Genomic DNA, 11,881 nt, shown 5'->3' with positions numbered 1-11,881 from the left:
AATTATCATTATATTAGCTTTTCAGAAAATATATGTTTGAAAGGTAAAAGTATTGAATTCCAATAATTGTGGAAGAGAAATATTAAATAAATCTATAACTCTATTTAAAAAGACCTGGTTACCTCATATGAAATAAAATGGAGTTTCTGATATTACTGCTGTCTACATTGATAGGTAAGAACACTTAATTAATGATGAAAGATGACAGGTGTAGCAATCGAAATTCAATGATAATTCATGTCAAAAAGTTAATTTCTATCGAACAATATATGGTTTCTCTTTGACATATACACAATATCTATTCTCGTTATAGTGTTCGTCAGGTCTTAAAATTACAACTTATAAATTCTAAGGTTGAAAACTGCACACAGATTTAAATAATTTTTATTTTTGGTGACTGTGGTTTGGCGTTCATTAATACATATTTCGTTATAACTACACATGGAAAATTATTTCACATGTAGTGTTAACGTTACTCGAATAGACTAGGCTTAATGAAAGGCAGCTTTTATGAGGCAAGCAATGACAATATTATTAACGGTCAAAAGATTTTTTTCAATATTGATGACCAGTCTACATTCTTTCTACTAAGGGAAAAGTAATTTGCCATTTCTTCAAGAAATAAAGTACGTTTCTGTAATTGATTGCACTAGTCATAGGATCCTTGGAATAGGGTTTGTAAGTCTCGTTCTAGTTTCAGTTTCCATTCCGGAAGTACTGATGTAGAACGTATTGAAATTCGAAGACCGATGAAATTCTGCATTTTATTGTTTACTTCCAGGAAATCAATACGAAGCATTACAATGCAAAATCTTCTATTTTATGCTTAACTTTACATTTGTGTCATGTAAAACTAGATATTTGTCATTTTCACACGAACAGATATTTTGCTTTTAATATTGAACTCAGTGCTATGTTTATGACGTATCGCCAGGCATTTTAATGGTAGACGAGGTCCCATTTTCATGTAACCACGGAGTCACGTGACAAGACTACGTACATACCTATTGAAGTTTATATACTGAATTCCTCGAAACTATATGTATTTTGCGTCTATCTCCCAGTATCAACTCAATCAATGGAATCTTTTTGAGCCCACGTTGATGATCTATTCGATTTATATGTAACATATTTTGGTTGTTGAACTGTAGTTCTCATGGGTGATTTCAACGCTAAAGTTATACCTTTACCGATGACATACGAAGTGTAATATACATGGTCTAATGGTTGAATATGACATAAAATATATCAATAGGAAAGACTTCTGTTACGGCCCTATACATACATTCCAATCCTATCACGACGTTCCGACAACCGGGATTGACCATACTATAACTAAATCCAATAGGTTAGAAACTGTCAGTCAAGAATGCGTTTAGAAGATTATCCTTTAAATGTCTCCAATCACCAATCAGGGGTATGTACAATGTCTTTTTCGACAAATCCCATCACTGTAAAGGAGTGCCATCATAAAATCGCTTCGGACAAGGCTCAAATAAGCGGAAAATTAGTAGATTACAACTTTTCTGTATCGCAAAACCGTTGGACACTGGAATTTCCAAACAATGTGGTGGGGAATTCTGCGATAGAGGATATCTATAGCAGTATCATTAACGCTATCAAATCAGCAGAAGCCGAAACACTACCACATGTTTATTTTCAAAAGCATTTGAAGCCATACTGGAATAAACACTTGACTATTATAAGGGATATATCACGGTCATTGTCACGATCATGACTTCAAACAATATATAAAATACAAAAAAAAATATTTCCATTAGCAATGCGTAAAGCGGTTCAAGATTATGAAGCTTAATTGAAATGAAATTAGACGAAGAAATCAACATCGATCAAAGGCACGTTTTGGATATTCTTAATAGTAGAGAAAAGAAAGATTCAGGCTGTAAAAAATTGAAAAAAGATGAAAATCTCTATATTGACCTTGATTCAATTCGAAATTTATGGTATGAACACTTTTCCCATGTATTCTCTCGTCGAAGTACAATAAACCGGATCGTACATCGGAGATACCAAAGAAAGTAATAACTATATACGATGCTGCGAAGAGAGAACCATCATTGATGCAACCCTCATTTGATTACAGGGAAGTTTTAAATATTTGTACAAAATTAAAGCGCGACAAAGCATGCGGCCATGGCGAAATTTCTTACGAACATATACGTTTTGGTGGAAAGCTGCTAATTAAGCATCTGATTCATTTGTTTAATCTGTTAGTAATGCATATGCTCCTCAAGATTGGCGTAAAAGTGCAGTTATTCTGCTATTCAAGGGAGACAACAAAAGTCGAAATGACACAAATGCATATCGCGGTGTTTCACTTGTACCATGCATTACCAGAATATATGAGAAGTTGATTGACCTTAAGATTTCTGACTTGCGTGACGACTTTCCAAACTGGCAGCAAATGGCATACCAAAAGCAGCTAAGTAGCTTAAATGCATCATTCAATCTGAGTGAAGTTTGTATCACCACGTAGAAAGGAAAGGAATGGTTTATGTAACGTTGCTGGATAGTGCGAAAATATTCGATACTGTTAGTCACGACGGACTTATAAAACTACTGGTATTTGAATATGGTATCAAAGAAAAATTTTGGCTTCTTCTTGACAACATGTGCACAAACCTATACAGTGCAGTGTTATTCAACAGTCAACTTACAAAATGGTTTGAGCTAAAATGTGACGTTCGACAAAGTAGTTCATTATCTGCTGAATTTTACCTCATATTCATCACTGATCTTATCAACGAACTTAAAAATTTAAATAGTTGTGCTACGTTCCTCGATATCACAGCAAACTCACATGTTCAAACGGATAATATTTCATTAATCTGTTTCTTTTTTTATAAACCACAACAAAGCACGAGAAATTCTGGAACACGTGCAATCCAGGAAGCTTCCTCTGCAATAGCACGAGAAAGTCTGGTACACGTGCAACCCATGAAGCTTCCCCTGCAATAGCACGAGAAAGTCTGCGACTTGTGCAGGCCGGGAAGCTTCCCAAGCGATAGCACAAAAAAGACTCATGCCGGGAAGCAGCCCACGTCACGATCAATTATGCATGACCAATTTACTCAAGTCTACCCCTTCTTTTGCCTTGTGGATTCCACTCTCGAGAGTGTGTAGGGATGTTGCTATCTGTGTGTCTTAGTATGTGGCCTATCCATCTCCATTTACGCCTCTTGATGGTGTCATTAATGGTTGTTTGGTTGGTATGTTCCCATAGCTCTGTTGATTTATCAGAATTGTAGAATCTGTCTGAGGCATTTGTTTACGAAGACCTGTTGGTTATTTTCGGATTTCTTCGTCTGTTTCCAAGTCTCCGATCCATACAAAAGAACTGACTTGACATTTGTCTCGTATATTCTGAGTTTTGTTTTGAGGCTGCTTGATGAGGACCCGTAACATGGCAATTTAATCGACCGCATCGTAATCCTGCTTATTCATCGCGGAGGTTTGTATGTATTGCTGCCTTGATTCTTTCCAGAATGACTCTTGTTAGGACTTTACTTGGAAGTGTAGCTGAATTCCTCTCCAGTTTTGGCAGTTGCCCAAGTCGCCCTTTTTTGGAAGTTTAATGATGTAACCAATACTCCACTCCTCACTCCTCAGGGATTTCCACTGTTTCCCATATGTTGTCAAACAGCTCATGCAAGATGCTTTAGGGCCCCGGGGAGGGTGTCAAAAGAATGGGCCCGTAGCAGCGCTAAGCTTGTCGTAAACGCAACACTAAATAATGCTCAGAACTCTGTCGGGGACTAAGGGCGTTCTGCCCACAGAGCAACTGGGTTGTGTGCCCAAGGTGATGGAAAGGAGTAACCTGGCATTTAACATGAGGGGGTTGCCAGGCCATAATACGGAAACTCATAGTAGTGCAACGTGTTGGGAAAGATACCATGTCCCTTGCAAGAACCCTTCTTTGGTATTTAACTGTAGTAGAAACCACTTGTCTCTGCCCAAGAAGTCTAAATTGCCCAACCCTACCCACCTCTCCCAATTTCAAATGGCAATAAAAATTTGTTGACCCAATTTTTCTTGTGTCCTGTTTTATTTGTCATTTCATCATCATTCCAAGTTCATTTTTCATCTATTTCATGTTCATCGCCTGGATACAGCTGAATTATTGCTGCTCGGGGGTTAAACCCCAAAAATCAATCACGATCCTGTAGGTGAATTCTGGGTTGATCTTCAAGAACTCAGGTGGAGTTTGGTCCGGTCCTGGGGCTTTTCCAGTCCTGATTCGCCATAGAGCTTTTATGATTTCATCCTTCATGATTTTGCCAGTATCAACATTCAGGAGGTAGATCAGAAGCATCTGTATATCTTGTCCATTTAAAAGGGGTCCATCTATGTTTGTTATCACATTTCCCTGTTTGTCTATAACTGGTTTGGATGTGTTGATCTTTCTACCTGCCAGTTGGCATGTGATGTTGTACACAGTCTAGGTGTCATTTCTGGTCATTGCATTCTTTGCTTTTGAAGCGAGCTCGTTGATAAAGGTTTTTTATCCTGTTTAGACTTTCTCTTCACTTCTTTCCTGATCCTTATGTGTTACCTCGTCAACTATTTTTTCTTCAATCCTGTCTTGACTTGGTCAAGTTGTATCTTAACAGACCTACGCTTCTTGGTTGTCTCGATTGTATCGTCGGATAAACGTATCTTGTTTTCTACTTGGTATGTGGTGTTATATGGGGATTTTACTCTCTCTCTCCCATTGTGTGTTTACTGTGCTTCTTCCTTATGTTGTACTTTCTGCTTCTAATCTGATATTGTCTATTTGCACTGGCTATCTTGATCTTAAATTTAGCCACCACAAGTTGATGATCAGTTGTTTTATCAGCACCTCGATAAGCTCTAACATCTGTCATGCTCTCTCCATCTCCTGGCGACTGTAATATGCTCTGTCTGGTTTCTATTTTTCGTGTATTGAGATATCCTTGTGAGGGAATGTTGTACTTCCTATGACCAGATCGTTGTGGGAGAATAAATCTGCAAAGAGTTCTCCATTTTCGTTGAATTGATTGTTACCAATTCCTTCCTTCCCCATGGTGTGTTATCTCTTCCGACTTTGGCATGGTAGTATACCTAATTGTCGTGTCATAAGTATATAGGAAATTTGTTGTTATTTAGAAACTGTAAAAGTTCCGAACTGTCTCGTACATAAGGTTCGTGGATTTTAACTATAGGTAGCCAAAATTAGTCAAAAAGTATGAAGAGTAATGCGTTGGAGAACCAGAATGGGAAATAATCGGACGGCCTAGTATTCTTATCTTTTCTCTCTGTTAGAGATAAAATCTAATTTGGTTGTAATGTTTAGTGGTAGTTCGTGTGTTTTTGTGCATCCTTCTTGACAGTTTAACATACTTGATTAATATGAAACAAAAGTATCTGGACATTGATATCCATATAGTTGCTCATTATAACATCATTAATTGCGACTATAAACCATAAAATGTAGTTATTAAAGATATTTGTTATATTCTTCTTCATACATAACTTAACATGTTGAATGACAGTGTATGATACATTCACTATATGTACATGAAATTCCTCTTCTCTCCTTTTCTTTTTTCTTATTTTTTTTCCTGGACTTTTTTTTATGAAAAACAGAATACAACATTATTTGTTTTTTTTTGTTTTGTTTTGTTTTGTTTTTTTTTTTATTTGAGGAACTTCATTTATTTTTTTCTTGCCACAGAAACAATATTCTTTTTTATTTTTCTTCAAAGTGAAATTAATATTTTTTTGCAAAAACATCCCAGCCCCCCCCCCCCCCTCCCCAAATATAAAAATGGTTGGTGCCTTACTCCGCTCATCAACGACGTCAATCATACGTCTTGGTGTCCGTCCCGCAATTGTAAATCCGATCGTTTGTGGCAAAATTATAAAACAAAATGTTACTCTTCAGCACTATATGTCTGTTAACTATGGGTAAAGACAAAAAAACAGAATCATTTTTACTTGAGAGATCACATCATTCCGTTGGTAAATATATACAGAACTTGCCTCACGTTACAAGAACCGATATGTGTCTGTCGCTACACGGTTGGTTCTCGATAGTTTCATCTGCAAAAAGAAACTGTTGTTCTTTGGTAGAGTGTGTAGTCTTCCCGAGTCCATAATTTAATTTCGAATTCTCTCAGCAGACATTTTGAATTACGCTATGGTAGGAACAACAACGTCAACCTACATGCAGGATTTGCCATCTGCGTTATTGAAATACTCGCTACTCCTACAACCAAAGAGGTTGGATCCTCCATACCGCAACCTCTTATTTCCGAGCGCCAAATTGCATACCGGTGGTTCCAACGTTCTATGAAATCAGCAGTATTGTAGTAAGATATATACTATTTAATATCTTTACCCTAAGTAGGGAGAAGATGACTAAACCGAGGAAAAACAAATGACCTACCTGATGAGAAAATCAAGCAAAAATCAAAAACTTCACTTTTGGTTTTCAGCAGCCTGAATTGGTATATCCGGTTAAAATTTTAATTTGCGAAACGAAAATAGTAAATTAACCAATCTATTGCCATTACCAATTTTAAGTTCTTTTTATAAAAAATTGTATTGTATTCAGCAAAATTAGTGACCTACATCAAAATGGCTGGTTGCTTTGATAACTGTCTTCATTACATATGTTTTCTAAGTATTGAACAAAAAGTTAAGGATTTTTATCGGTTGATTTCCAGTGGGTTAAACTTCTTTTATGTAAATAAAAGACTTAAAATATTTTAAAACACATGTTTAGCTTATTCACATTTGCGATGGCTTTCAACATGTAAGATGCTAGAGATTAGCTTGCCAAACTATCTCCAGTACTGCTGGAGTAAAATCCTCGCAGGCTACGGACTTTCTCAGTTCTTAAACGGAAACGCATTCTACACTGAAACATCGATTGGTCAACATGAAAATAGAGAATGGCGAAAACACTTTGAGACATATCACGATTTGTCAATCTTCAAAGACATTCACACTTCAGGTGAACCAAACGCAGCATGGCACGTCACTCTAAAACATCACAGTTGCGTAGTCAAGCTCATTTCACGGTATCTAGCTGCTTTCTGGTGCGCGAAGAAAGCCCGGACTCTTTTCAAACTAGCTTATGCCAGAAATGTGGAAAACTTTTCCGTAATCCTTGTTCACACGACTTGTGACTACAGAGAAGAATGCAGAAACAAATTCTGGTGTGGTTTGATAAACCTGAACACCATTGCATTTAGTGCCCACCTACGAAACATGACAGGTGATTTTTTTGGTGTACATTGTCATGTGACAGTGATTTGAGTTAGATCAAAAAGACTTATTCAGCATCATTTGTGTAAAGTTCATTTATAACTCATGCAAATTTCTTCAAAAATAAACTGATTGCATATAAATTGTCAAAGTACCTCTTTCTTTCTTTTTTCATTACCATCGTTACTTTATTTTCATCTTAATTTCTATCGTAATTTCCTTTCATCAGTCGTTTTCTTTCTATCTTTTTTTCTTGTTCAGTTACGTTGTAACTATATAAATGTATGCTCTCCTTATGTAGGTTAATAAATCTTGTATATGGAGATGTTTTATATAACAAAGGGATTCAGTAAACTTTTCTGAAAGTAATATTTCTCAGTTTTGTATGCAAATTAGTTCACAGAAAATTTTCAAATTAGGTAACAAAGGTAAAGTCTGTGGTACAAAAAGAAATTTTGTCATGACAAAAGTAACCTTTTAACTGACAGATTAGTTTGTATGACAAAATTTATATTTGTAACATGTTATAAATTTCGTTAATCTGAACTCATTTCTGTTGATCAAAATTCACTTTTGTCTGCACAAAATTTAATTTTGAGTACAAAACCACAAGAGTCTCATTCGGTGCCCGTATAAGGAAAGGTAAAATTCAAATTTCAATGACATCATTAAAAGAAACGGACGTAACTTAAAGTAAAATCAATTCATGGCGAAATAAAAGTAACAAATCTTGGTGGTAACAAAATTTTAAAAATCATTGAAACTGCAATCACAACCAGATCAGATTTACAAATTTACCTAACATCTACAAAGATTTTTCAAATGTTAACGGGCTATCGAATACATGATACATTGAATGTTTGTCAATTTCAATTTCAAAAGATTGTGTTGCTATATTGAATAAGCGTATGTCCTTTCATAACATTGTATTTCACTGTTTCATGTTTAAAAATTTGTTGCTAATTTACAAAGTTCTTCGTATAGACTCAACATTTTGAACTTTCAGGTGAAATAGGATGTGACATCTGCTATGGTACATATGGTGTGATCTACTGTTCGGGCTATTGTCTCGGAAGTTACGGATATGAGTACTGTTCGTACAAATATTACTACTCATCGTACTATTTTCTGTAAGTTAAAAGGGTGAACTCGATTAGAATGAAATTCTACACTCTGATCATAAGCAAAACCTTTAAGAAAAAATACGTGTCATAGTATAAAATCTAGCCCTCAAATATGGCAAAACTTACAACTGCAGTGAAATGATGATAATGAGTATATCCGACTATGCGGATATACGCAATATAAACGAATACTTATATATCTAAAAATGGTAAAAACAAATATTCTATGTAGTCGTTACAAATTACGAAGAGTTCTTCTGAATTTCATTCAGGTTAATCATCTTTAAATGTCCCAATTAATTATGAATTTTTCAAAAGTTTTTAACAAATCATGAATTAACTCTTTCAAAAGTCTCTGTCTCTAACGTTTATTCAGACATTATTCCTTTCTTAATCAATTAACAAACTCAACATACCCGAAACGGCGACATTTTCATTTAACTAATCAAAATTTATCATTTTATGAGTGATGAAATTCGTATGAAATAATGTATCTATGTTATGTGAAAATAACTCTGCTAATTATTAAATAGATATCAAACAGGATACATGTAATCAGAGAAACAATTAGAACTCATCCCTATACAAAACTACTAACCAAAGACTAGAACAATAACAAGAATAGAATGTCAATTCATGTACAAGGTTTTGATACAATGGTTTCTCTAACAACAAAAATATATTTGTCATCAGAGATTGGTGGAGATTTTCCTTGTGTCCTTGGCATCTGTTTGTAACTATTTTCTGCTTTCTAGGTCAGGCGGTGCTATAGCAGGATTGGTCATAGGATTGCTATTTACAGCAGGTATTTTCGTTGCAATAGTTGTATGCTGCGTGAAGGGACAGAATAGACGAAGACTGACGGGGAGGGTGCTGACTACAGGACAGAATGCAAACACAACCATCGCCGTCACGACGACCACCCGTGCAGGTATCCCACGCCGATTACTTAAAACTTGCGAATGCCAATTAAAGTTAATATAAAATTGAAATAGCTTCATATTTTTAAAATTTCTATATAAAAATCCGTGAATTCAGATAGATTATTGTCTAATCTATATACAATGTGCAATATAAAGCCTATTTGTCATGTTTAAGTAATCAGATATGTACTATGCCTGTCGTCATTTTCTTGAATGCCAGAACAAAAACGATGTAAAAAGGGAATGCTAAATTGTAATTCATTTTTCCTAAACATTAATGGTTATACTTTAGGTTATACACAACCGCCACAAGCAGCAACTGGTTACCCAGTACCACCGCCACCTTACGGAAATGTTTATCCACCCCCTCAATCGACGACAGCATATCCACCACAGGCTCATGCTCAGCCATTTACGGGATATAGTCTGGGTCCATCTGCACCTCAGTATGGATACAGCGCACCAGCACAGCCTCAGTATTCTTCAATATACAATAACCCTGCATTTAATCCAATGCCTAAAGCAAATATGTGAATGGACTGTTTATAGCATATTCCACGAATCAAAGATTGTATCATAAATAGAAATCTTATCAAACTGTATAAAGCAGAAAAAGACAATTAAACAGTCTCTGAGAAACAGTATAGACTTATTTAGGCTGGGAAAGAATTTTTGGTTATATTTCCTTATTCAGAATTGTCGGATGTACACTGAGAGGACCGTGATGGATTACACAATCATGCTTTTGACAATCTACAATTAAATTAAAATGTTCTTTTGTAAAATTGTAAAATAAATATAAACTTACGCTCTACAGAACCAGGTACAATCAATATGTACAAACGTAAGCAGCACAGGCTAATGTGAAATTCGGGAAAATAAATTTGTATTGCTAAATATCACAAAGAAAGCACACACGCTATTATTATGTTTAGATACCTTTTTTGACTGGTCAGAGGGGAAATACGAATTGTAGGATTTAATAAACTGTATTGAAATAAAACCTGTTAAGATGATATGTTAGACTCGTCAGAGAGAGGGAATAAGAACGGTAGGATTTAAAAATCTGTCTTTATGAAATGCAGAGAGAAGGCGATTATACCAATCAAATTCACTTTAATGTCCTATGCAAAAGCAGTTACAGTCTATCGTTGCAGTTTCGATATAAAATATATGAAATTGGCACTTCGAAACAATTCAAGTTCTTGATTTTGTATTATACTCGGCGTCATATAAATAACATACTGTTAAAATTTGAATAAAAATATTTTCTACAACTTTATTGACACCTACCGTCGTTTAATTGTCTTAAATGACTTGCCCATTCGTTTAGTCAAACGGCTTCTCCCTCAACATTGAATCGTAAAATTCCGGTCAGATTTTAATTCTCGGTACCAATATTTACATTGTAAAAAGTCGGCCATGTTTCGATGATCGGGTTGCTAGGAGATGTTGTTTACGTTTAAATGGTTTGTCCAAAAACCGAAGACCCCAGAATGCATTTAGGCGTTATTTCGGATATCCCGGATTTACTTTACGCGAACAACGTACAATACCGAGAAGTTGATCAAGCAGACGATTGTCACCGGAGTTCGACGGGAACTTACGAACTTCGTTTGTAAACAAATCGTCCCGTAGAAACCAACATGGCGGATATTAGTATGGGATTTTCCCGTAAGGATTTGTTACGCATGATTTAAGCTAATAAGCGACTTGTTTAGGGAGAAGCCGTTTGGCTAAACGAATGAGCAAGTCATATAAGACAATTTAAACGACGGAAGGTGTCAATAAAGTCGTAGAAAATATTTTATTCAAATTTTAACAGTATGTTATTTATGTGACGCCGAGTATAGTCGGAGATGAATGTATATTTTCTAAAAAAAAATACAGATCTGTATACAGAAATGACTACATTACAAGAAAACATAGCAAAAAAAATATCGTTTGTTTGGTACTTTTTACACAATGAATCATATCCCCTCTACCATAGGCAGTGTTTGCATTTTATATAGATTGGTACTTAATTAACTGTATTGAAGTGAATCTAAAAATGCATCATTTCACATATTTCTTTACTGTTTTAGATCTATGCAATGGTATCGGGTTGCTTCTGGGGTCAATGGAATGCATCGTAAAAAAATATGTATGTAAAATGAAAGACAAATTGTGAATCGATCAATATGTCTTATATGACCGCGCACATAAAAAATAAATACAGGTATAAGGTGAATAAAAGTTCAGTGAACTTCAGATCCCGCAGTGTACACGGTTCTGTTTAAGTCTTCTAAAAAATTGATGTTTTTTTTTTCTATCGTACTTTGTTGATGTGTTTGCAAATGTAACACGACTTATATTGTTATTGTTATATATGAATTCTTCTTTTATATTTGCATGAAATGTTGAATTAATCAATTAAAAGATTTTGAAAGATACCATTTTGAAGTAATTGTCGTGGCTAACCTAGCCTGGCCTTTTAGTGGCCGCAATAGCTTAATTATTGTCAATTTATTCTCTCTCTCCTTGAATATAATGGCCAGTTCAGAAGTAAATAGTGATTTTTTGTATCGCGCTAGACCTCTA

The 11,881-nt window shown here is 35.2% G+C and overlaps 1 protein-coding gene across 1 annotated transcript; it reads left to right on the top strand.

Moving 5' to 3' along the window:
- The first annotated feature begins 35 nt into the window (after nucleotides 1-35).
- Nucleotides 36-11,727, top strand: LOC148609568 (uncharacterized). Its single transcript, XM_088541368.1, has 4 exons — nucleotides 36-174; nucleotides 8,261-8,384; nucleotides 9,134-9,309; nucleotides 9,594-11,727. The coding sequence occupies exons 1-4, from the start codon at nucleotides 138-140 to the stop codon at nucleotides 9,833-9,835; spliced, it is 579 nt and encodes a 192-aa protein (XP_088397494.1). The 5' UTR covers nucleotides 36-137; the 3' UTR covers nucleotides 9,836-11,727.
- Nucleotides 11,728-11,881: the final 154 nt, after the last annotated feature.

Source organism: Perna viridis, chromosome 8 (genome assembly GCF_037379345.1).
Source record: "Perna viridis isolate PV_CMFRI_1.1 ecotype Kerala chromosome 8, ASM3737934v1, whole genome shotgun sequence".
NCBI lineage: Eukaryota > Metazoa > Mollusca > Bivalvia > Mytilida > Mytilidae > Perna > Perna viridis.
The sequence above is the reverse complement of the archived record's forward strand: the minus strand, read 5'-3'. Positions and strand labels throughout refer to the sequence as shown.